The 27,353-nt window shown below is 41.9% G+C and overlaps 1 protein-coding gene across 1 annotated transcript in view; it reads left to right on the forward strand.

Moving 5' to 3' along the window:
- Positions 1-313: 313 nt before the first annotated feature.
- The window catches only part of cox16 (cytochrome c oxidase assembly factor COX16), a 51,565-nt gene continuing 24,525 nt past the window's right edge, over positions 314-27,353 (forward strand). Inside the window, exons 1-2 of the mRNA XM_043698119.2 lie at positions 314-445; positions 18,267-18,344. Coding sequence (XP_043554054.2) covers positions 395-445; positions 18,267-18,344 — 129 coding nt within the window. The 5' untranslated portion in view covers positions 314-394. The remainder of the gene's footprint in view (positions 446-18,266; positions 18,345-27,353) is intronic.

Consider the following 27,353-nt stretch of genomic DNA (forward strand, 5'->3'; position numbering starts at 1 on the left):
AAACGCTTTTGAACTTGACTTTCACTGTATCTGGTGACTTCCATGGTAAATTTTGTTTAAAAAAAGTCAGTAAAACAACCTATGCAACCTAATAGTAGAAAAAGAATGCAAAATCACTCCAGCATCATACTACTAAGTGACAAATTGAATGGACACACTGAGCAATGAAAACATTCTGGATGAGCAGCATGTGAGGCTCAGGGACTGGATTGGGGTGAATTGTCGGCCGGGCCCGAGTGTTCGGGGCTGCTGTACCGGCCGGAACGGTATCCGCGCTGCACACGGGAAAGCACAGGGTGCACCGCCCAAAGGGGTCCGCTACGTTCTTGGCGCTCGGAGTTTGTGGGAAGGAGGTGGTTGCAGTCGGACGGAGCCCCTCCCTCGGTCCGGCGTCATGGGTCTCCTGAACAGGAGCAGGACTCTGAGGTTCGGACTTCCCATGTTGGTGAGTGGAGTGGAGGGGAGGGGAGGGGGAAGAGTCGGGGGTTAATAGAGAGTCATAGAAAGGTACAGCATGGAAACAGACCCTTCAGTCCAACCTTTCTACGCCGACCAGATATCCCAACCCAATCTAATCCCACCTGCCAGCACCCGACCCATATCCCTCCAAACCCTTCCTATTCATATACCCATCCAAATGCCTCTTAAATGTTGCAATTGTACCAGGCTCCACCACTTCCTCTGGCAGCTCATTCCATACACGTACCACTCTCTGAGTGAAAAAGTTGCCCCTTAGGTCTCTTTTTATATCTTTCCCCTCTCACCCTAAACCTATGCCCTCCAGTTCTGGACTCCCCGACCCCAGGGAAAAGACTTTGCCTATTTACCCTATCCATGCCCCCCATGATTTTATAAACCTCTATAAAGTCACCCCTCAGCCTCCGATGCTCCAGGGAAAACAGCCCCAGCCTGTTCAGCCTCTCCCTAGCTCAAATCCTCCAACCCTGGCAACATCCTTGTAAATCTTTTCTGAACCCATTCAAGTTTCACAACATCCTTCTGATAGGAGAGAGACCAAAATTGCACACAATATTCCAAAAATGGCCAAAGTAATTTCCTGTACAGCCGCAACATGACCTCCCAACTCCTATGTTCAGTGCAAACCAAATGCCGCCTTCGCTATCCTATCTTCCTGCAACCCCACTTTCAAGGCAACATGAACCTGCACTCCAAGGTGTCTTTGTTCAGCAACATTCCCCAGGACCTTAACATTAAGTCCTGCTCTGATTTGCCTTTCCAAGAGCAAAGGTTGTAAGTTTGTTCTCAGACGTTTCATTGCCATGCTCGGTAACATCATCAGTGAGCTTCCGGTGAAGCGCTGGTGTTCTGTCCTGCTTTCTATTTATGTGTCTTGGTCTGTTATGGTGAAATTCACAAGATAGATCTCCAAAGAAGGAAACCTGATGGATCCAACTCACCCCACTTCCTTGGATTACCTAAGGTACACAAACTAAGGGCCCCTGAGACCCATAGTCTCACTCCCTGGCACACCGACGTACAGACTAGCAAAGGAACTTCATTGTAAACTGAAATAACTGTTAGAAGACTCATGGCACTGCATCCACTCCACCCAAGAATTCCTGAACACCATCAAAGACACCAAGATAGAAGAGGAAAAAGTCATGGTCTCCTTTAATGTAACGACTCTATTCACATCAATTAACATCAGCATAGCCAAGGAATCATGATCTCACTACTAGAGGAACGAAGGACACAAACACCAGACAGCACCAACTCCATCAGCAAGGACAGCATCCTCAACACCTGTGCCTTACTACCCACTGCACCTTCAACGACAAGACCTACAAACAAATCAACGGGACACCCGTGGGATCACCAATATTGGGTTTCTTAGCAGAAGCAGTAATACAGAAACTCATATGAACAGCCCTCCCCATTATCCAGTCCATGCTTTGGATCTGCTATGTGGATGATGCCTTTGTCATCACAAAATGGAACAACGTCCTTTCTGCCATAAATTTCACCATAGAGGAAGAGAACAACAAAAAACTCTCCTTCCTAGATGTCACAGTGGAACAAACAGTCAGTAGAGAACTGCAGACCAGTTTCTACAGGAAAGCCACACACGCAGACCAGATACTCAACTATAGGAGCAATCATCCCAAAACCCACAAACGGAGCTGCATCAGGACATTATTTATATGGGCCACAAAACTGTGTCGCACCCAGGAACTACGAGCAGCAGAAGAAAAATATTTGTACAGTGTATTCAAGAACAATGGGTACCTCATGAATACAATCTGCTGATTCTTAAACAGTAAACTCAATCAAGAAGACACGTGCCCTGAGACTATCCACACTACCATATATTAAAGACATCAATATATCATATATCAATGACTACCAGACTGCCGTGACTCATTGGCACCATGTAGCCCACAAACATACCAACACACTGAAACAACTACCTAAAGGATCCTGTGTCAACATCCAACAAAACGAATGTTATTTACAAAATACCCTGCAAGGACCGCAACAAATGCAACATCAGACAGACAGGCAGAAAACTAGCCACCAAAAGACATGACCAGCTGTCACTAGTAATCTTACACACAGACGAAGAAGGACACCACTTTGACTGGGACAACACATCCATCCTAGGACAATCTAAACAGATACATGCATGGGAACTCCTGGAGGCCTGGCATTTAAACCAGAACTCCATCAATAAACACATTGATTTGGACCCCATTTATCAACCTCTGAGACAAAGAACTGGAAATGATATCACACACATTAAGAGAACAAGACCCACAAATACAAAGCGGTACAGAATACCAGTGCTCCAATGGAGGCTCACTGATAATGTTATGTAGCATGGTGACAACACATCTGAAAACAAACTTATCAGCTCAGCGAGCAAACTTACAACCTGAACTTCAACCTGAGCTACAAATGTTCTCAGATCGCAGAGAGGAGGAGGGTTAATGGTGGTGAGGGTGTAAGGATGGCTGTGTGGAGGGGGGAGAGTGCCATAGATTCTTGATCAGTTGGGGAATCAATGGTTTTTGAAGGAGGGGGGTGGAAGGGCAAAGAAAGTGGACTTCAGGACGGTTCAGATCAGTCAACCACGATTCTATTTAATAGGGCAATAGGCTTAAGGGGCCGGACGGCCTCCTGTCCCTGTTTCTGATCCTTTTACAAAGAAGATTGGGTTCAGCAGCGGCAGAGCATGGGCCGACTGGGGAAAGGGGTAGTCTGGCTAATGGGAGAGTGAGCGATTTGAATGAAGTGACAGATATGGCGAAGTGGGTGGAAAAGTGAAGGGAAGTAAGGAAGAGATGGGAGCACTTAAAACAACCAATGCTGGAGATCATGGTGGGTCAGGCAGCATCCACGGAGAGAGAGCAAACTAACATTTTGAGTCTAGATGGCTCCTCTTCAGAGCTGTTGTGAAGTGTGGAAGGGACAGCATTTATGCTATAGTTTGAGGGGGGAGTGGGTGTGGGGTAGTGGGCGTAAGATGCTGGTGGAGAAAAGATGTTAGTAGATGATGTTGAATGATCAGAATGTGAGAATGGAAGAACAATGATGTGTCTCCTGCCAGACTTGAAAGGACAGTAAATGGAATAGGGGAGGGGAGGACATGACAACAAGCGAAAAGAAAGGAAAGAAATGGTTCCCAATTTGAAGGTGTTGAATTCCATATTAAGTCCAGAAGGCTGTAAAGTACCTAGTCTGAAGATGAGATACTGTTCCTGTGGTTTGCGCTGCTTTTCACTGGAGCACTGCACCATGTCGAGGACAGACATATGGGCATGTGAGCAGGAAGCTGTGTTAAAATGACCGGCTACAGAAAGGTCAGGGTCCTGCTTGTGCGTAGACCAGAGGAGTTCCCCAAAGCAATAACCCAGTCTGGTAGCCAGGAATCGCCAATGGGACAGGCACTAGAACAAAGTGAAACGTAATTAAACATGGTGGCTGGATGCTGACAGAACAGAAGGTAACATGATGAGGAACTTTCATCTGTAAATTCAATTTAACATTTTTTCTTTTCATGAAGCTTTTGCTATTGATTCCTGCTTTAGCCTATTTTCTACTCCACCTGAGACCATGACTCATGCTGCGCTTCCATCTTTTATTGACCCACCTCTTCCTTTTTCCATGACCCCATTTAACTCCCTGAATACCACCTGGCACTGCAGAGGCTTAGTCAGACCTCCATCAGGAAAATTGTGAATTAAAAGGAGCCAGTAAACCTCATAAAGAGGTTTCGGTTTTGTTCCAAGTATGATTAGAGACATGAAAATGATAATGGGGTGTAAAACATTAAACTGAGAAGATTATTTGCATAAACTTAGTGAGACTATGTTGAATTGGGAATTTGGGTAAGCAAAGCATATCTGGGCTATAACTAAAACTATTCCACAGAGACCATTCCATCTGCGACTCCCTCGTTAAATCTGCCCCCCACCGCCACGACCACCACCAACAACACAAACCCACCCTCCACTCCCGGCACCTTCTCTTGCCACACCTACCCCTTCACCTCCATCCATGGCCCCGAATGATCCTTCCACACCTGGCAGTGATTTTCCTGCACATCCAAACACCTCATGTACTGTGGTAAAAACAATGACTGCAGATGCTGGAAACTAGATTCTGGATTAGTGGTGCTGGAAGAGCACAGCAGTTCAGGCAGAAGCTCCTCGGATGCTGCCTGAACTGCTGTGCTCTTCCAGCACCACTAATCCAGAACCTTATCTACTGTGTCTGTTGCTCTCTATGTGGTCTCCTCTACGCCAACACATGCAACGTTTCAGAGAATATCTCTGGGGGACACGCACTAGCAACCCCATCGCCCTGTGGCCAAACATTTCAACTCCCCCTCCCATTCTGCCAAGGACATGCAAGTCCTGGGCCTCTTCCACCGCCAAATCCAAGCCACCCGACGCCTGGAGGAAGTAAGCCTCCTCTTCCGTCTTGGGAACCTCCAACCACATGGCATCAACATCGATTTCACCAGTTCTCTCTCTCTCTCTCTCTCTCTCTCTCTCTCTCTCTCTCTCTCTCTCCCCCCCCCTCCCCCACTCAGATCCAACCCTTCCACTCAGCACTGTCCTATTTGTCCATCATCCTTCCCACCTCTCTGCTCCATCCTCTGCTCCGACCTCTCACCATCACCTCCGACTTCCATCTACTTATCGCCTGCCCAGTTACCTTTCTGCCCAGCCTCATAATCCCCTCCTATTTATCTCTCAGCCCCCCCCCCCCTTTCCTACCTCCCCTATATTCCCGATGAAGGGATTATGTCTGAAACGTTGATTCTCCTTCTCCTCGGACACTGCCTGACCTGCTGTGCTTTACCAGCACCACACATTTCGACTCTCCAGCATCTGCAGTCCTCACTTTCTCCTATAACTAGAACTATTCAGGAGTGATGTCAGGAAGCAGTTTTCCACACCATGGTGGAACTTTTTCCTCAGGTGGCCGTGGACAGCGAGACAAAGTAAATTAGTGAAATGAAGTTGAAAGATTTTTGGTGAAGGAATCAATATACATGAAGCAAAGGTGAGCGACTGGAGTTGAAATGTAGAGTAAGATCATTTGAATGACCAAACTCCAGGTGTTACGTGTCCTAAATCATATTCTGCTCTCTTTCGAAGGGTATGATCTTTGTCATTGTCCTTTATGTTATGTGACCTTGATCTAGAAGATCTAGCTCACTGTGAGAAGCAATTGCCTTGTTTCCCCTTTCTCCTTGTCCTGCTGTCACCCCTTCCTCTGAACATGGTTCAGGTACTGCACCAACTCAAACCCATCCTCTCCAGTCTCTGATCCTGCTATTGCGACTGACACGCGCCCTTGTCCTTGAATCCATCATTTTAATACGAAACATCTCTTATTTTCTGGTGCAAATGTTGCTTTTGTTTATCATAAACTTCAATTGGAATTTCTCAAACACGATTATGGGAATTTATAACTGAATTATTCACTATAACCACAATCTCATGCCAATGATGACGCTACAGTACAAAATGCTGCAGGTGCCCAGATATCAGTGATAAAAAGAGAGAATGCTGGAAAGGTGCAGCAGCTCTGGCAGCATCTGTGGTGTTGCAAGAAAAAGAAAATGGTGTTTCATTAGCTTGTTTTACATTCTGACAGTGACGTAGTGCCTTGGATGCTCCAAAATGGTTTACATCTGATCTAACAAAGTTAGCATTGAGCCACTCACAATGATATGAGATCAGGTGATTAAAAGCTCAATCAGAGGCTAGCTTTTCAGAGCTTATTTAAGGAGTAAAGGCAGTTGTAGGGAGGGTACAGAGGTGCAGGATGTCACTGCTTGGAAGCACAGGTAAGTTGCTGGGATAGGAGACTGGACCGCATCGGAACATTAGGAAGGAATGGTGGCCATGGAAGGATTTGAACTGATGGATGAGAAATTTTAAATGGTTGTCATGCAACAGAGACCTAATGTTGGTCAGTGAGCTCGAGGGTGATGGGTGAACATGACTTGAATCAAGTTAAGGCATAACAGCAAAGGTTTGGATAGCTGCAGGAATATGGTAGATTGGTCCAGGCTCCGTAGGAGTAGTAAAGCCTGGAGGATATGTGGTTACGCAGCAGGTGATTATAGGTAGGGTCAGAGTTGGACAACATTACAGAGATGTGGTGACAATCTTTTCTGTCTTGAATGTGATGCTAAAATTGCAAACTCTTAAGTTTATTCCCATTTTCTACAGGAAAGGGTAGCGTTGCTGGGCTAAATGCTCTTTCTCTTTGTAATATTAGTTGAATTAAATTTCTCCTCACCTCCTCCACCCCCACCCCACATTCCTAATGAAGGGTTTATGCCCAAAACATTGACTTTCCTGCTCCTCGGATGCTGCCTGACCTGCTCTGCTTTTCCAGCGCCACACTTTGTTTATGTAGCAGTGGTTTACAATCTAGAATCATTTATGGTGAAGAATGGAAGTGTGTCAGTCAGATAATTAAAACCAACTTCAAAGAAATCATCTTAATCAATAGCTTGTAAGAGCTTATGTAAGGAGAAAAGTCAGTTGTGTGGAGGACATAGAGGTGCAAGATGTCACAATTTGAAGAGCACAGGTAAGTTGCTGGGATGGACAGCATTGGACAGTTAAGAAGGAATGGTGCCCTGAAGGGATTTGAACTAGCCAAAGTCAAGGCTAGTCTGGGAGAGAACAGAACATGAATATTCCTTTAGCAAGAAGAATACAATCCTTCCTAAACATCAGTTTCCAGCGCCATACTCTTCGTCTGTGATCTGCAGTCCCTCGCTTTCTCCTGAACGTCAGTCACCTCCGGCAGTGAAATGAGATACTGATGTGGCCTAACTGGTAAAGATTCAATTCCACGGGAACGTAATAGTGACTTTGTCTGGAAGGAAATTCCAAAGCTTGCTCCTTTTGAAGAACAAGGGACCACCAGCCAAGCCTGCAAAGTTTCCATCTTAAAGGACTAAAATTAGAAGCCGTTATTTATTTCTGCTAATAAACCAAACACGTGCCTTGCCTCTAGAATCCATCCTTTCTTATGTTTGTGTTTGTGCACAGGAGGGAGAGCTTTTTACCTTTCAAAATATAGTTGCAAATGTTATCCTTTGTTCTGAATTTAAAACTTAGCAGAAGTCCTGCTTTGTGTTGTCGCTGCAAATCACAACACTTGAGCTTGAGAGCACTCTAAGACAAGTTGCTACAGACCACTGAGAGGTGAGGAAAGTTATCTCACTCTCTCTCTCCCTCTCCCTCTCTCTCTGTAACACTGTTTTGGTGCAAAGCTTCAAGCAATTTGGATTCTTTTATCTCCAGGATTCCCAACCATGGCATTTCAGAGCCGTAAGAATGGCAGGAGAACTGAAGCTGCACTCCCCTTCCTTGTGACCAGCTACATCTGTTGAATAACACACTTTGAACTGTCATGGTGAAAGTGGCCTTTACTAAACCAAACCACCAGTCCAGTGCTACCACCAGTGGGTCCTCAGTACGATCCCTTTAAGCGCTTATGAAGAGAGAATGTGCACGTGACCAAACTAAATGATGGAGTTTGCATTTGCAAAACAAAACAAATTGCTTCAGCCACTTAGCAGAGGGAGATCACAAGATGCAGAGATAAAAATTTGAGAAACTAATCAGAAAAATTGAGCTTCAGCACAAGATGAATTTGAGTAAAGCATGCAAAATACTGAGGCAAAAGGTTTTTGTTGCCACCTAGTGGCTAGAATATGCAACTGCACGCAAGCAGTTCTTAAAGTATGCTGTACACTGTCACAGTTAATTGGAAAATCCTGTTAAAGCAGGATAGGAAATATCATGCCTAATATCGCCAGGGATGCAATTAACATTGAGCACATTGCAGTTGCTGATGGACAACCTTTGGAAGAATGACGAGCATTTTTCTAAAAGAAATCCTATACAGTGTGACAAGGCTGCTATCAAAATATGCCTCTCTCCATGTGAGCATCTCTGTAACAGGCACCACTAGTTGAATGGTGTGGTATCAGTATCTTTAATTTGGATTTCTTTGGAATATGTTAAGTCCATGTGCTCCAGCAAATACATTTTCAGCAGGGAATATTGATTCATATGCACTACTTTGAAAAGCACTTCCTAGGTGATTAATTCCCTTTGTGCACAGGACTCCTGAATAGTTTGCAACCTACAAAGTAGTAATTAACAAGCCCGAGCAGTCGATGGGAGTTCTGTGAAAGGGCTGGCTCTTGGCCACTGGGCTTGTAGACTATTTGGTCTTAGACCTGTGAAAAGAAATGGTCATAGCTCATCTTCAGGGAACGAGTGGTCATGATTTCAGTGCAGTCTAAATTTCCTTTACTCCTTACATCCCTACATCATGGCTATTTGAATTGTAAGAGTGGTGCCACAACCAAAATTATAGACCTTTTGCACACTGTGCCATGAAGATGTAGAGTCAATATTCTACTTGATTTTGTGCACATGGAAGGAAGAGCTCTATTTACCATTTTTAGCAAATTCGAATTGTCAAATATATGTAAACGTACTCAACTTTGCTTCAAATCGGAAATCTGCCCACCTGTGTGCTGATAGAGCTTCGCACACAAGTTGATAATTTCTGGCAGAGTATTCAATTTGTGAAGATCAGCTTTCAAGAAGCCATGTTCTGTACATAGGAACGGATCATACATTGTGTTAAAATGATAGTAGCTGACCTTGAACCTGAAGGAAAGTAGCTTGGCCTGGAGCTATTTCGTATGTATGTCGTATTTGTTTAAGGGTGTGGCCAAGCTAGCTTTGGGCGACTGAAGTCAGCAAGGATTTCAGATGCAGTTGTACTCTGCCTGTCTGTGAGCAACTGAGAAGCTCCTCTTGCATTTAAAACCAGCAAAATTAAATTGGCATAAAAATTCACAGCACACAATTAACTGCAGATTATTGCTCAATAAACCTGTAGTAATGGCTTCAGTCATTAAAATTCTTGTGAATGTGATTGCTTATCAAGGTCATCAAAAGTTAGCTGTGTGCAGACAGCTGCAATTGGCAGAAGAAAATGACTGCAAGTGAAATTATTGTGCATGAACCAGCAGCATTGGCCCAGAGTTTGCTGTATTGTGTCCTATTCAGGTGTTTTTTCTTCAGCCTCCAACCTAATCGTTTTGCATCACAAATTGCCTGATGCAAAACTTGATAATGCTGGAGAGAGTCAATGCAGCATCAAGAACCTTGGTCAGCAAGATGTGCATGTAGACTGTGATATGATGAATTAGGACTACAATGGGATAGACAGAGCAGTTTGGGCAAAGCAAGAACTGTTTGTTTTTTTTTGAACAAAAGCAATCTCCAGGGACAATTTACAAACTGCAGGAATGAGAATCGATGGCTTCAATGTATAGAAATTTTATGACACCACAGTCTGTCATGCCTATGACACTCAATTATCCCACCTTCCTGCATTAGGTCTATGGCCCTGCAGGTCCCACTCTTTTTAAGTAGACAAAAAAATACTTTTGAAATGTGGTGGAATTACCACCGCTGTTCCCTTTTCAGGTGATGAGTTCCAACTCCTGACAATCCTATAGTGGAAAGGCCTTTCATCCTCTCCCTCTGAACCCACCAAACACTTGAAATCTGTGTTCCCCTGTTTTACGATCCCATATGCTAAGCTCCCCTTGTTTGCTGTACCCAGGTCCCTCATAATTTTGTACACCTTTGAATGTTAGTTGCCTCTGTTCCAAAGAAAGGAAACCTAGTGTATTTAATCTTTATTTACAGCTAACATTTTCTAGTCTTGCTAACATCCTTATAAATCCCCTCTGTACCATCTCCTGTGCAATCATACCTTTCCTGTGATGTGGTGACCAGAAGACTTGAACTGTGGATTAACAGTGCTTTCTAGAGTTCTGATATAATTTCCCTGCTCTTGTATTGTGCGCTTCAAGTGATAAAGCAAAGTGTGCAGTGTGCCTTTTAAGCATCTTATAACCCAAGCTGTACTTTTCTCGTGATCTGTGTTCATATATCCAAAGTGCCTCTGTTATTCCACATTCCCCTCCCATTTATTATACATTCTTTTCCCTTAATGCTCCTTTCAAAATGCATTGAATCCATAGACGTGTGAAGTAATTTCATTTTTCATTCTCCAGCCCAACTGACCAGACCGTCTCTACCGTGCCACATTCTAAAACATTCCTCCTCGCAGTCAATCAGATGACCTATATTTTTGCACCATCTACAGCTTGGTTTTGTTATGAAATCCTCAATGTTTGGGTCTAATCACTCATATAGACTATAAAAATGCAAATGTACTCAGCTCTGAAAGACTTAGCTGATTTAAAAAGTTAATCAGAGAAACACCAGACCCCCGTTATCCTTTATTTCTTGCCACTAACTAATTTTGGATCTAGTTTGTCATCTCCTTTTAATACCAAGGCTTTACCATTTTGATAAGCCTGCCACATGAGACCATGTCAAAAACCTCACTAAAAGCCATATGGATCATATCCAACTCACTGTCCTCAGCAACGTTACATGACATTTCCTCAAAATCTTGGAAGTTAGTTCAGGCCAACCTTCCCTTCACAACTTCATGCAGATGTTTCTTCATTTGCCTATGCCCTGATTGATTCATGGTTTTCTGAATAAAGGTTTATATGGTCCCTCTGGCCTCTAGTTACTCCAATTTTCGCTCATTTTGTGAATTACAGAACAAAGTCCTCAGATCCCCAGAGGACAGGCACAGGTCTTCTAGCCAAGAAGGATGAAATCTGAGGATTGCAGCCTCTGCATTTTTCTTCCTTGCTTCTTTTAACAACCCGAATTACGTTTCATCCAGGTTTGGCGAGTTATCTCCTTTTGTAAGTGCAAAACACTTTAATGCTCCTTCTCTCACAATGTTTATCTAATCCAATGTTTCACTGTTACTTATCAACTGCAATTCATCATAGGCCCCTGACTTGTGGAGACAATGGCAAAGTCTTCATTAAGAATCTTGCCCACAAGTGTGGCTTCACGGACTGGTCACCTTTCCGATTGCCTGTTTTCTTCGTTATTCTGTTGCTTTTGATACAGTTATAAACGTTTTAGATTTTACTTGCTAATATTCCATCTCTTTGCTGTTCTAGTTTCCATTTCACGTTCACCCCTGTATTTCTGGTACTCTTCTGTACTCTGAGTCATACAGCACTGAAACAGGCCCTTCCATTCAACTCGTCCATGCTGACCAAGTTTTCCAAACTAAACTAGTCCCATTTGCCTGAGTTTGGCCCATATCCCTCTTAAACCTTTCCTGTTCATTACCTGTCCACATGTCTTTTAACTGTACCTGGATCTATCATTTCCTCTGGCAGTTCATTCGGGCCACCCTCTATGTGAAGAAGTTGCCCCTCAGATCCCTTTTTTAATTTTTCTCCTCTCACCTTAAAAATATGCCCCCTAGTTTTGAACTCTCCCACCCTTGGGAAAAGACATTTGCTGTTCACCTCAGCTATGCCCCTCATGATTTTTTTCAGCCTCTATAAGATCAACCTCCTACACTCCAGTAAAAAACGTCCCAGCCTCTCCCTATAACTCAAGCCTTCCATTCCCAGTAAATTCCTGGTAAATCTTTTCTGAACCCTCTCCAATTTAATAATATCCTTCCAGCTTTTTGTGTTTCATGCAAGCTTCTTTTCTATGTGTTACAATGCCTACTATCACCTTGTCATTTATAGATCTCTGGAATCTACTGTTCTGTTTGTCTCTTAGAGAAAACAATGTTTACCCAAACTCTTTGAATTGTTTTTCTTCCCATTGTTCTGGCACCACTTAATCTTGAAATGATTGTTTCCAATACAATTTTAAGTTGTTGCTCTGCCTAATCAAGTTGGCCTTCTCTCAATTTATCTTTGTTCTTTTCCAGAATTGTGCTAAGTATAACTCAATTACACTAACTACAACAAAAGTACTCCCCCACTAATAGTCCTTTCACCTGCTCAGCTCCATTGCCTGAACTTAAATCGTCTACCAGTCCCCACTCCACCTTCATCTTGTTCATTTTGTCACATAGTGACCTTAAAAAAAAAGTTACCTTGAATGTAGCCAGCAATTACATGCTCTCTGTATCGTTTAACCTCACTGCATCTCAGCTATTAGGGTAATTGAATTCCCCCACTATTCTGCTCTTTTTGCATTTTTCAAGGGTTTCCTTACAGATTTGATCTTCTTTCTTCATCACTTTTGTGATTAGGTGAAGAGGTGTGAATTCACTCACACCTTTTCAGCCGTGAACAAAGATGCATCCTTTTTAGTGTGACGCTGTACTCTTTCAATTAAAACGTTAACTATGTTCCACTGATCAGAGAGGAACCAATTATAAGGTTGAGTGAAAGGAAGCAATTTTATTATCTGATATTGCTGAGGGGGAGAAAGTAAAGGTGCAGTTTCAAGTATGCATGTGGTGATGCAAGTAGAAAGTTACAAAGGTTTAGTTTCCAGTACAGAACCAGGTGAAAGGAACATACAATTTAAAGTCAGTGGGATGTCATCGAGCTGTAAGATTTTAATCTGAGATCACAGTTATTATTTTGTAATATAGTCAGTGTTGCAGTTCTTCTTTTAAGTTCCATGTTCTGATGTTTCTTTGTGATCTGTCTTATCACTTCTCTGTTTTCCTTGTTGACGCACAGAGCTTTTTGCACCTTCAGTTCTACAGTCACTAATTAATCTCTTTTCAGCTGGAACTGGCACCTTGAAATATAAGCTTGTTTTATGTATTCACTCTCCGCAAGCTGCGTTTACTTTGATTTGCTAATCTCAAATGATGTTCCATCTCCAGTGCGCCAGTTCCCATAAAGTTGTTCATCAAAGTAGATGATTTGTCACACCTGCCTGAGTTCATTGGTTTTGGTGCCTTTTGATAAAATCCCAATTTCATTTTAGACCGGCTTCGTTTTATTCCTTTTGTGATAAAGCGGCCTCTTACAGCTAAAACATTGTCTCTCCACAGATGCTGCAGACATACTGAGTTCCTCCAGCAATTTCTGTTTCTGTTTCAGACCTCCAGCATCTGCACTACTTTGCTTTTATTTCTACATTCCACGTTGATTTTTGTGAACTTTGTCTATCGTGGGGTCAGGTAATTGCTGTAGCCCATTTGTCAGTGTTTTTTGTTTCTTTTTAAAACCGTTTCACTCTGTGAAAATCCCAAGGAGTAAAATCAAACTATGAAATTCTGAAATCAACAATCTATATTTTATCAACATTGAGACAGTCAAACTGTTTGGAGGTCTGTAGCGTGTACCCAGCACGGCCATTCCCCCTTCCTTTTGTTCCATGGTTTACAGGGATCAAATGAGCTAAGACATTTAATGTATCACCCTTTGTCACAGTTATAATTGTTTCTTCAATCAACGTTGTCATCCCATCTCCATCTTTACCCCGCGCTCTCTTTTCTCTGAAAACCCTGTTAAGTAGGAGCATTAAGTTGCATTCCGGTTCCTTTTCTAAATGATCTTTCTGATGTAGCTTAAAATTTATACTTCCAAGCCCCCTCCTTTCTTGAGACTCCTTTTTGTCTATTTTCCAATCTCTGTGCAGCTTTCTAAAGCCCCTCGGTAGTTTTCGATACCTGCCCTGCTTTTCTCCCTTCTGTGTCTGCGGCCCTGCTTGGGATTTTCATCGACTGAAATGGTTTTAAAAAGAAACAAAAACACTGACAAATGCTGAGGGGCACCTACCATCCTGGTCGATTCCCAATTTCACCTGAACTGGTCCCAATGTCTGAAGAATCTAAAGGCTTCCCTCCTGCACATTCTCCAGCTCCATAGTTAGTTTTCTCCTCCCATCTCTCTGCTCGCTTATGGAGGGCACCAGGCACATGGTCCTCCGAAACTATCAGCCTACACGTCTTCTGAATGACAGGCACCCAGACCCTCTGTACCTGCAAACTCTCAAGGTGTGGGACGATCACTCATAACAGGATGTGCACTTCATTGATCTGAGGTGCCCTGCCATTCTTTTTATGTTAAGTCATAATGGGTATAATCAAAATACTCAATGTATATATTGGTTTATTTGTTAGTTAACTACCTGTATTCCTCAAGTAGAGTTGCCTCTTTAGTTAACTAATAGTCCTCAATCAATTAGGTGACCTAACAAGTCGGTACAGATGATGTGAAACTTATGCAAGTTTATTAGGACTTTGGTGGTAATCTATTCATGATGTGCACATATCGAGTGTGATGGACAGAAGTTTAGCTTGAGTCAGTAATAAGTAGTACCTTGAACAACCTCTGGGGTGATCATAGTTTTTAAGGAAGAAGGTCATTGAACTCATATCAGGGTGGCACGGTGGCTCAGTGGTTAGCACTGCTATCACAGCGTCAGGGACCTGGGTTGATTCCAGCCTCTGGGCGACTGTCTGTGTGGAATTTGCACATTCTCCCCATGTCTGCATGGGTTTGCTCCAGGTGCTGCGGTTTCCCCCCTCAACCCAAAGATGTGCAGATGAGGTGGATTGGCCATGCTAAATTGCCCATAGTGTTCAGGGATGTGTGTAGGTTAGGTGCACTAGTCAGGGGTAAATGTAGAGTAATAGGTAGGGGAATGGATCTGGGTGGGTTACTGTTCGGAGGGTCAGTGTGGACTTGTTGGGCCAACTGGCCTGTTTCCACACTGCAGGTGTGGAATCTATGATTCTGTCTGTACATGCAGTGCCTAATGAGTTTTGAATAGTTATCACAAATGTAAAGGAGCTTATTATTTGTCGCAACAATTTGTTGTGAGTTACGAATGTTGTGTATATTAATGTGAAATAAAGGTATTCCCTTTACTATTTTAGCATCTTAAGTTTGAGGCCAAGATATGTTTTAATCACCTGTTGTGCCCAATATGCTGAATGAGTAATGACCTGAGCATGATATTGAACAGATCTGTAAGTGATAAAACTGACAAAAATCTCTCCATTATGAGACAATTGATGGAATGGGAAATGTCCACTTAGCTTCCCCTCACTACCTTTCACAGCAATGTTCCTATCCTATTGTAGTGGGATTTCCCAATATTTTGTAATCTTGAGACACTGCCAATAAGTGCTGCCATTGTGAGTCCATTCTTTCATGATGCCTGACAAACAGTTTTGGGGATACGATATTCTCCACAGCGGTTTCTTGCTTTGAGTTCAACTGTGTAGACAGTTACATTTTGTTTCCCATTTATTTTAAGCATTGATTCTGTCAACGTTCTACAACTAATATTAAATATCCAGATAATTCAACTGTGTATCTAAGGCAGATTAATGTCCTTGTGTTTAACACAAATTGTATCGAGTGTTATACTGTAAAGTGAGTATTTTGCACCTTTGCTTGTTATCTTTTATGGTGTAGACTGGTATGGAAGATCATGTACTATATATACTTGTCGACCCCTTATTTTTGGCCAAACAATTCTTGTATTTTCCATGTACCTCGTGTAAAAGTTGATCCTACTATATTGCATCATAAACCTCTTACAAAGGAAACTACACGTTCCTATTAACCGACTTAAACAAAATCGCATTCATTCATACTGGTAACTCTACTCATCACTCTTTGTTTATTATATTGCATCTCATCTTTGGATTGTGGGAGGAAACCGGAGCACCCGGAGGAAACCCACACAGACATGGAGAGAATGTGCAAACTCATCAAAGACAATCGCCCAAGGCAGGAATCGAACCTGGATCCCTGGCGCTGTGAGGCAGCAGTGCTAACCACTGAGCCACCGTGCCACTGAACTTTGTTCACTATACATCCAAAAGTCAATATCGTTAAAAAGTTAATCATTTTAATTGTGCCATTATATCTGAATAAAAGTGAGATATATTAGCTGCATATATCTTTAATTCTTTGACAAATGTGTTAATATTGCTGAGGTTCCTTACATACGAGAGTAAATGGGAGGGGAAAGGAAGAATTTGGCGGGAAAGTTCAACACGCTTACACATTCAGAATTTAATAAATGTTTCATTTTAAGTGTGCCATTATACCAGGCCATGGCGATGTTGAACACTGTGATTTTGCAGGATTTCACTGAATCTTTGACATGTTAAATTTTTGTACCAGTATATATAAATAAAATTTACTACCAGTAATTCGTTCTTGTTTCTCTTGCTTTGATCTGGTAATTCCCTTTACCGTAATTCATTGTGTTGTTCTTCTTTACCTGGGATTAGTTGAGTGATCAAATCGACTTCTGCTAATAATACGGTATTTTGAACTGCAGGATGAATTTCAGCCCCTCAAAACTAGGGCCTGTGTAATAGTCGAACCTATAAATTGAACTTTTAAAAATAGTCTAAAGAATTTGACTTTTACACGAGAATATGCAGTATTTTAGGACTGAGGCTGATGGATGGTTTCAGGCAGCCTTTTTTAATTTGCTCATGGGATGTGGGTGTTAACGAGCACAGCAATTTCTGGTTATCCATAATTGCCTTTGCAAAGGTAGTGGTGAGCTGCTCCCTTGAAATGCTACTGTCCATCTTGTATGTACTTACAGTGTTGTTGGGAAACACATTTTAGTCTCAAGGCCCAGTGGTAGTGTATACAGTTCCAGTTCAAGATGATGTGTGGCTTCGAGGGCAACTTTCGTGTGGTGATGTTTCAGTGCATCTGTTGCCCTTGTCCTTTTAGATAGAAGAGATCATTGGTTTGGTGGGTGCTACTGATGCAGTCTTGGTGAGTTGTTGCAGTGCATCCTGTAGATGGCACACAGTAGTCAACGTGTGCTTTAGTGGAGGGAGAAAAGAATGAAGAAAGGCTGCTTTATCCTGAATGGTGTCAAGCTGGAGGGGTGCAAGCGAGTAAAGTATTCCATCACAATCCTGCCTTGTGACCTGTGTATGGTGGACAGACTTTGGGGAGTCAGGCTGTGAGTTATATGCTTACAGAATTCCCCAGTCCTTGACATGCTCTTGCATCCATAGTATTTATGTGACTCGTCCAATTTCTTGTCTCTATGTACTGTATCAGTATCTGAAGGAGTGTAAATGACACAGAATATTGTGTAGATTGCCAGAAATTTGCACATTGCTAAAAAAAGACTGACTTTCAGCTTGGTGTGGGAGAACGGGGATGTTTGTGCTTCTCTATAATTACACTGTTTCATGAACTAGTAACTTCTGGTGATCAATTTGTACAACTGTGCCCATGCTCAAAACTGTTTTTCTAGGGTGTACTAACATGGAATACAATTCACTTTACAAGTTTAATTAGAAATGCTGTTCTTTTATCTCAATTCTTATTTATTTTCCTTCATTTTCCTCACGTGTAGCTTGAAAGCCATTTGCAGGGGATTGAAATCTGTAAATGTCACCAAAAGGAAATGAGAATTAAGCCAACACCGAAGGAAGTCACTTTGCCCATGGTGTGTCAACCATTTAAAAGAGCCATTCATTCCTATTTTAAAAGAGAATACATCTTTCAGGCAGCAAATTTCAGGTCATAGAAGCTCCTATGTGTTTTTCAAAGTTGTCTTTCTCTGTTGGAACCTCACCCTACCACTTCTTTGCTAGTTATCTTAAATCTGTGTTCTATGATTACTGACCTCCTTGAGAATAGAAACTGTCTTACTCTGTGCCATCAAAATCCCTTCTTCAGTTTGAATGACACTGTGAAGTTTCCCCAAAATCGTCACTGCCCTAAAGATAACCACCCTAACTTCTCCAGTCTCTCTCCGTCACTGAAGACTCTTTTTGCAAACGCATTAACATGAGCTCTCAGACTCCCCCAGAGTATTTGTGTATTATTTAAGTTAGCAAAGTAAATTCTTTTATTTTTTGTTCCACAGCTGCTTATTACTGGTGGATCCTTTGGCCTTCGTGAATTTACACAAGTTCGCTATGATGTTCAAAAAGTGAAGAGGAAGGTGAGCAATAAAAGGTCCTCTATTTCAAAGCCTTGAACTGCTGCAATGCATAATAATCTGAGGCTTGCTTATTGATCAGCATTACTATCTGAAACTGATTGTACGCAACTCTGCAATTGCACTATTAAATCCGTAACATTGTAAACTAGCAAATGAAAATAATCTTTGAAGCAGTGTGATGCATTCTATCAGAAAGACTGAATGAGCTAGAAATTTCCTCTTCCTCCTAATTTTGAGAGGCTGTACACTTTTTGGTAGTTATATAATGAATTGGAGCTGTAGGTATGTTACCAAGGATCTTTTGATGCAATGGTCATGTCTCACCTCTGGGCTATAAGGTACAACTTCAGCCCACATCTCGGAACATAAAAGTTTTGGAAGTGTGTCATAACACATCTATAAAGATTGACTTTGTTTTTTTAAAAACGTGCATTATATATATTCCTTTGCAATTTCTTCCTATGTGTTCTGAAGCTATCGATACTCTTGTGGTTCGTCTAGGTTGCTGTTTATGAAGTGTGAGCACTGGACTGTCAAAGGCTATTGATCTGCAAAAGGAATTACAGCTGTACTTCATACACCATTTGTTGTCTGTTCACATGAATTATGTGTTTGGAGGCTGAATTTTCCTGCCAAAGACCCAGATTCCTTTGTAGCGGCATCAAAGCTGTCTTTTAAATTTTTGATAGTTTGTTCATTTTGCTTGTAAAAGGAAAAAGGGCCTTTTACTAATTTGCGTTTTATTTTGGTTATGGATGAGTATGGGTGAGTAATAGTTTGGACAGGTTTATACGCTTTGCAGTTGCCTGATGAGGAGCAGAGTAGGTTCTTTTCTCAAAGCAGTATAGCTCATTATTTTCTTCCCATTGCATTTACAGTGAAGGCTTTGAAAGATTTTGGAAGATGGAATGAGGGAAGCTACTTAATATCATCTTTTAGTGGAAGTAACCAGGGTTAGGCGCCATCTTAGAAATTCAAGTATACTGATAACTCCAAAATGGATCTTAAATTTAGTTCTCCTTCGTCAGATTTTAAAGTTAATTTTGTATCTTGACTTCCAATTTTTTTGAGAAAGCATGTAATTTTTTGCAGATTGCACATTCTGCTTTTAGGCAAAAAGCTATGTTTGTTCGCTGATTAGATTAGATTAGATTACTTTACAGTGTGGAAACAGGCCCTTCAGCCCAACAAGTCCACACCAACCCGCCGAAGCACAACCCACCCATGCCCCTACATTTACCCCTTACCTAACACTACGGACAATTTAGCATGGCCAATTCACCTGACCTGCACATCTTTGGACTGTGGGAGGAAACTGGAGCACCTGGAGGAAACCCACGCAGACACGGGGAGAATGTGTAAACTCCACACAGTCAGTCGCCTGAGGCGGGAATTGAACCCGGGTCTCTGGCGCTGTGAGGCAGCAGTGCCATCCACTGTGCCACCGTGCTGCCCTGAAGTACATTTCAGAGGGTGCTTTTGAAAATTAGGTAATTCACCTTCTTGAACTCTAAACTGATCTCCAATCGTGGAAAGAGCAGATACCAGCTGAAAGTCATTGATGTGTCACAGTATTTGTGATCCTTTCAATTGCTGACTGGTTCAGAATGCTTGTACATAATGCCAGCAATGTGATCTGGCTCACCTGCACTAGGATGTCTAGCTATTCTTGTGACCCCTAAAGATTGCTACCCATTGACGGATGTTCTTCTTTCTGAATATCTCCTGAAATCTAGTAATTTAATGCATTTTTGTTTCAGACTTTGTTTTATATACCTGCCGGGTGTGGGGAGGGGTGTCGGGGGGGAGTATTGTATTGCACCAAGGTAATATTTCTGTTCCCTACGTCAGCCAGCTTGTAGACGTTTTTATGACAATGCTGATTTAGTACCAATGTTTGCCAAATGTGTTCAGTTTTATGTTATGCATTATTCCTCTCAGAAATGTGATGGCATTTGCTTTTTAGTAACGCTCATCTCAGCTGACTGGGTTGGAAAATTTAACTAAAGGCATAAATTGTTCTATTTCAGGTTTTTTTCCAAAATCCCATCAGATTTCAAAATCCGTACCATTATTTCTAGATTTTCTTCACTTTTTGTCGCATTTCATTCACATCCTGAGGGTAAACATTTGGGCTCTTGTGCGATTGATCTGCTTTAATGGAAGTGTTAGTGTGTTCCAGGTGCATTTGTGTGTTGCCATTGGGAATAGTTATATCCTTGAGACATTTTGACAGAAATACTATTTGAGTATAATTCCAATATCTTTCAATTGTTATGCATTTGATTTTTTGTTAGAACAGTGCAGAGCAGAAACCAGTGTGTTATTTGGGCCTTGTGTAACTTTTTCTTGTCACTCCCTTAGGTTTCATACTGCTGGCATAAAAATGAGGATTGTTTCAGTCAGTGGTTTGGTGTGTTCTGTTTCCCCTCTATATTCTCTTCGAAATCTCATTTTGTTACACAGTTTATTTTGATATTTTATAGCCTGTTAGTAGACTTTGCACTGAGGCTGCCCTGACAATTGCAACACCTCATATGAATTTTGAAGATGCCTTCTAATACTCAAAACATTGCATTCAAACAGTTGAACCTTGATTAGATTAGATTAGATTACCTACAGTGTGGAAACAGGCCCTTCGGCCCAAGTCCACAATGATCCTCTGAAGAGAACCCCCCCCCCTTATATTTACCCCGACTAATCCACCTAACACTACGGGCAATTTAGCATGGCAAATTCACCTAACCTGCACATCTTTGGACTGTGGGAGGAAACCGGAGCATCCAGAGGAAACCCACGCAGACACGGGGAGAACATGCAAACTCCACACAGACAGTTGCCCGAGGCAGGAATTGAACCCGGGTCCCTGGCGCTGTGAGGCAGCAGTGCTAACCACTGAACCACCATGCTGCCCACTAATCAACAGGTGAATGTTGTAATTGGTGAATTGGCTACCCAATGCAGCAGGAAAAGCTACATTGGGGAATTTAATGTATTTCATTGCACTGGAAATCGTAGCTCCTTCATTTTTAGTATTTAAAGGGTTAACATTTTTATCAGCCACTTTAATATCTTGCTGTAATCACCTTGCAGGTTTATTAGCTCGGTTGGCGAAATGGCCAGAGTGTAGAGTAATGCCAACAACATCAGTTCAAGTCTCATATCAACTGAATACGTTCTTGAGGGCGCCTTTGCCTTGTCCCATAATGATACCTTGGTCATGATTAGCAACCCTAAGACAGCAGAAACACTACATTAAGAGAAAAATCACTTTCTGCGTTCATTTAGGTCTTTAAATAAATTGTGATTTTTGTTCCATCATTCTACGTTTTGTTTTTACAAAATGCTCGCTGTGACAAGTTCAGGACTTCTGTTTTGTCTCTCACGTGCTCAAGCTGATTTCCCAACCTTGATGTTCAGTGAGCATGTGCATGGTTAATCAGGTCAGTCCTACTTGGCTTTGTTATTTATTCTGAACTGTCCAATTGCAGAGATTTTATGGAGTTAAAAATAAGTGATAGCATTGACATGCAAGACCTCATTTGCACTCCTCTGTTATTTTTAATGCTCAAAACTGCAATCTGCTGCTGCAAAAGAACCAAGCACAAAATGCAAAGTTTTCAGATAATTCGGAGCACTTTGAGTCAGCAGCAGATGGCTCATTGGCAAGATTTAAAACACAGATGTGGTAGAACAGCTGGAACAGAGAAATCTCTTTTAATGGCATTTTGCTGGTGGGGTGGGGAGGCTCTGCTGCAAGGCTGTTTGGAAGAAGTAGAAGAGTTTTTTTTCCCAACAAACTCCGTGCTGTGATATTGTGGGTCTGCTAGTTTCCCTGTCACACAGTATTCCATTATTGATCTAAAATAATTTGATAGATGATTTAAAAAGAAAAGAACCAGAGGCAACTGAAAAGGCATCTACCTTGCAGAATTAGCTGTAGTTGACATTGAGTAGCCAAACTTCTAAAAGATACGATCTGAGACGGGTACAGCTGAGAACAGAAGTGAGTCAAACAGTCAGGGAAGGCAGGGACAAGGTAGGACTAATAAATTAAACTGCATTTATTTCAATGCAAGGGGCCTAACAGGGAAGGCAGATGAACTCCGGGCACAGTTAGGAACATGGGACTGGGATAGCATAGCAATTATGGAAACATGGCTCAGGGATGGGCAGGACTGGCAGCTTAATGCTCCAGGATACAAATGCTACAGGAAGGATAGAAAGGGAGGCAAGAGAGGAGGGTGAGTGGCATTTTTGATAAGGGATAGCATGACAGCTGTGCTGAGGGAGGATATTCCCGGAAATACATCCAGGGAAGTTATTTGGGTGGAACTGAGAAATAAGAAAGGGATGATAGACCGCCCAATAGTCAGAGGGAAATTGAGAGACAAACTTGTAAGGAGATCTCAGCTATCTGTAAGAATAATAGGGTAGTTATGGTAGGGGTTTTTAACTTTCCAAACATCGACTGTGACTGCCATAGTGTTAAGGGTTTAGATGGAGAGGAATTTGTTAAGTGTGTACAAGACAATTTTCTGATTCAGTATGTGGATGTACCTACTAGAGAAGGTGCAAAACTTGACCTACTCTTGGGAAATAAGGCAGGGCAGGTGACTGAGGTATCAGTGGGGGAGCACTTTGGGGCCAGCGACTATAATTCTAATAATTTTAAAATAGTGATGGAAAAGGATAGACCAGATCTAAAAGTTGAAGTTCTCAGTTGGAGAAAGGCCAATTTTGACGGAATAAGGCAAGAACTTTCGAAAGCTGATTGGAGGCAGATATTTGCAGGTAAAGGGACGGCTAGAAAATGGGAAGCCTTCAGAAATGAGATAACAAGAATCCAGAGAAAGTATATTCCTGTCAGGGTGAAAGGGAAGGCTGGTAGGTATAGGGAATGCTGGATGACTAAAGAAATTGAGGGTTTGGTTAAGAAAAAGAAGGAAGTATATGTCAGGTATAGACAGGATAGATCGAGTGAATCCTTAGAAGAATATAAAGGATGTAGGAGTATACTTAAGAGGCAAATCAGGAGGGCAAAAAGGGGACATAAGATAGCTTTGGCAAATAGAATTAAGGAGAATCCAAAGGGTTTTTACAAATATATTAAGGACAAAAGGATAACTAAGGAGAGAATAGGGCCCCTCAAAAAGATCAGCAAGGCAGCCTTTGTGTGGAGCCACAGAAAATGGGGGAGATACTAAATGAACATTTTGAATCAGTATTTACTGTGGAAAAGGATATGTCATGTTGCGGCTATACAGGACATTGGTTAGGCCACTGTTGGAATATTGCGTGCAATTCTGGTCTCCTTCCTATCGGAAAGATGTTGTGCAACTTGAAAGGGTTCAGAAAAGATTTACAAGGATGTTGCCAGGGTTGGAGGATCTGAGCTACAGGGAGAGGCTGAACAGGCTGGGGCTGTTTTCCCTGGAGCGTCGGAGGCTGAGGGGTGACCTTATAGAGGTTTACAAAATTATGAGGGGCATGGATAGGGTAAATAGGCAAAGTCTTTTCCCTGGGATTGGGGAATCCAGAACTAGAGGGCATGTGTTTAGGGTGAGAGGGGAAAGATATAAAAGAGACCTAAGGGGCAACTTTTTCATGCAGAGGGTGGTACGTGTATGGAAAGAGCTGCCAGAGGATGTGGTGGAGCCTGGTACAATTGCAACATTTAAGAGGCATTTGGATGGGTATATGAATAGGAAGGGTTTGGAGGGATATGGGCTGGGTGCTGGCAGGGACTAGATTGGGTTGGGATATCTGGTCGGCATGGACGGGTTGGACCGAAGCGTCTGTTTCCATGCTGTACATCTCTATGACTCTATATGTGTTAATAAATGAGATTACTTAATCTTGTCTCATTCATTGATTCAGCAACCTTGGTTTACTGAGCCTTTGTTTATTATGGATTAGAATTTCTGCATTCAGGTTTGAAATGATATAAGCTTTCTAATTCTACTTGCAATGCATACCAATATCTGGTCACTATTTTGTTTGGATAACATCTGCTGTAGCTTACTGAAGCATGTCGCTATTCTTTTAAACCTGCAACCCTACAATCTCTAGCTATATTGTGCACAAAATGTGCATATCATTTTTGGTGTTGCTCACTGTAAGTCAGATGATGCACACACTCACGTTGAATCGTTATCCCATGCAATACACTGGGCAGTCTGCTGCCATGGTAAAGGTAGTTGGACCACAAATTTAAGGAAGAAAATAATGGAAGAAGTCAGGTTAATCGTTCTTCAAGATGTACATGTTTGGCTGTAACTTCTTCCTTGTGAAAGGTGAGCTTAGTCAGGACTGACTGAAGAGCAGGGAAGTTGAGAACATTCTGGAGAATGAAGGACAATAATCAGAAGTCATGGTTCATTTTTGAACTGAAAGTAAAAGCTGAGATCCTGCAGTTAGAGTTCAAGACATTAAAGTTAGTGCTACCTGGATTTTTGAAAGCACTATATCCTTGTGTGCCCATGAGCAGTGAGATAAGATAGATTCGTGCGGTTGGTGGAGTAATGCTGAAGGTAGGGTTGGCAGCTCCCAGAAAATTGAGTAGATTTTCGGGCAGGAGGGATCAGTATAAGATGAAAGGGTTTGCACCTCGGAGCTTGGATAAATGCCCTAATGGAGTGCAACTGGAGCTTTGGGGAGGCTTTAAACTAATATGGCACAGGAACGCACCATGTTGAAATAGTACAATGAAGTTAAAAGGCTTGTAGAGGAGTGGAAGAGGTGAACAGCATTAAAATGCAGTTATACATACAAAGATGGTAGAGGTGACTGTGGCGATGCAAGATTGACTAAGATAAAATAACTTATTAAATTTGTGGTGAATAACATTGGTGAGTTACAAGTGCAAATTAATGTGGTTATAACATAGTGGTGATAATAGTGCATTGTCTCAAACTAAGGAATTAAGCATTCCTGCTACAAGATTTGAGGGAAAGAAAGAAGGCACAAGGAGAGTGGGATAAGGGCATTTGTTATTCAGAGATGCTAGCGAGTTTTGAGAAGATTTGTAGCTCAGGTTGAGGTTCTGGATGTAGGTTTGCTCACTGAGCTGGAAGGTTCAATTTCAGATGTTTCGTCACCATGCTCGGTAACATCTTCAGTGATCCTCCAGACGATGCACTGCTGATGATTCATGCTTTCTATTTATATGTTTGGGTTTCTTTGGGTTCGTGATGTCATTTCCTGTTCTTTTTCTCAGGGGGTGATAAATGGGGTCCAACTCAATGTCTTTGTTGATAGCGTTCCTGTTGGAATCCCATGCTTCTAGAAATTCTCGTGCATGTCTCTGTTTGACTTGTCCTAGGATGAATGTATTGTCCCAGTCGAAGTGGTGTCCTTCCTTATCTGTATATAAGGATACCAGTCAGAGAGAGTCATGTTGTTTTGTGACTAGTTGGTGTTCATGTATCCTGTTGGCTAGTTTTCTGCCTGTTTGTCCAATGTAGTGTTTGTTACAGTTCTTGCACGGTATTTTGTAATTGTATCAAAGATACTATTACAATGAAGGAAGAGAGGATATACTTCAGGGTCCAAAGACCACTTCTATATTGCTTAAGCCTAACTAAACAGGTACACATGCAAACAGAAAATACTGGAAAAGCTCAGCAGGTCTGGCAACACTTGTGGAGAGAAATCAGAGTTAACATTTTGTCTCCAGTGACCTTTCCTCAGAATGGTCTAGCCAGATCCACTGAGATTTATCCAGCATTTTCTGTTTTTGTTTCTCCTGCATCTGTAGTTCTTTTAGTTTTTATTTAGAATCTGTCTTGCTACTGCTTGTATACAGTTGGCCAGCAAATAGTGGGAAGCAGAGAAACAGTTTTGCATTTGGCTTTTTCTTAACAGATTGGTTATTGCAGGTTGGTATTTCAATGAAAAATGCGTTCTGCTGTAAAGAGCTACATATGTGACAGATTGCATTGGATGTAACAAATGGCAATGTTTTACCCTTTTAGCATTTTAGTGGTTTAAAATTAAAGGGAAATGATGTGTGACTGTCTATAAATGGTCATTAGAAGTATCACTTAAAACCAGTGCATTGCGCAGATATCATACTGCATTTGGTTTGACATCTTATGATCTAAATGTTTACATGCAGTAAATTTAATCATTTATTCATATGCTGTGCACTATTGATTTTCTCAAATGCTTTGACTTCTCTATCCTTCTTGTCTCCCTTCCTCTTCTAAACATTCAGTTGGTTACTCCAAGGCTAGAGCCTCACAAAGGGACAAGTTTGTCAATGGAATGCTACTTAATGCAGCGGTGGGAAGGAGTGTTGTTTTTGGACAGTCGCTGCCCAGTGAGATATCAATCTGATCCAGTCTGCCTGTTTGAGTTCAGGTAGATGCTGAGGATCTTGAGTCCTATTCAAAATAGGACCGATCCATTTGAACACTGCTCTCTATAAACTAATACACTCCCACCCCCCAGAACCTGTTGCTTATTTTGAATGGTTGCATAGAACAAAAAACATAGACCATAGAACATTACAGCGCAGTACATGCCCTTCAGCCATCGATGTTGCACCGACCTGTCATACCAATCTGAAGTCCATCTAACCTACACTATTCCATGTACGTCCATATGCTTGTCCAATGATGACTTAAATGTACTTAAAGTTGGCGAATCTACTACCGTTGCAGGCAAAGCATTCCATACTCTTACTATTCTCTGAGTATAGAAACTACCTCTGACATATGTCCTATATCTATCACCCCTCAATTTAAAGCTATGCCCTTTCGTGCTCGCTGTCACCATTCTTGGAAAAAAGGCTCTCCCTGTCCACCATATCTAACCCTCTGATTATCTTATATGTCACTATTAAGTCACCTCTCAACCTTCTTCTCTCTAACGAAAACAGCCTCAAGTCCCTCAGTCTTTCCTCAGAAGACCTTCCCTCCATACCAGGCAACATCCTAGTAAATCTCCTCTGCACCCTTTCCAAAACTTCCACATCCTCCTTGTAATACGGTGACCAGAACTGTA

The sequence above is a fragment of the Chiloscyllium plagiosum genome, unplaced genomic scaffold (assembly GCF_037043375.1).
Source record: "Chiloscyllium plagiosum isolate Xiang-an unplaced genomic scaffold, Cpla_swu_hap1 HiC_scaffold_8, whole genome shotgun sequence".
Lineage (NCBI taxonomy): Eukaryota > Metazoa > Chordata > Chondrichthyes > Orectolobiformes > Hemiscylliidae > Chiloscyllium > Chiloscyllium plagiosum.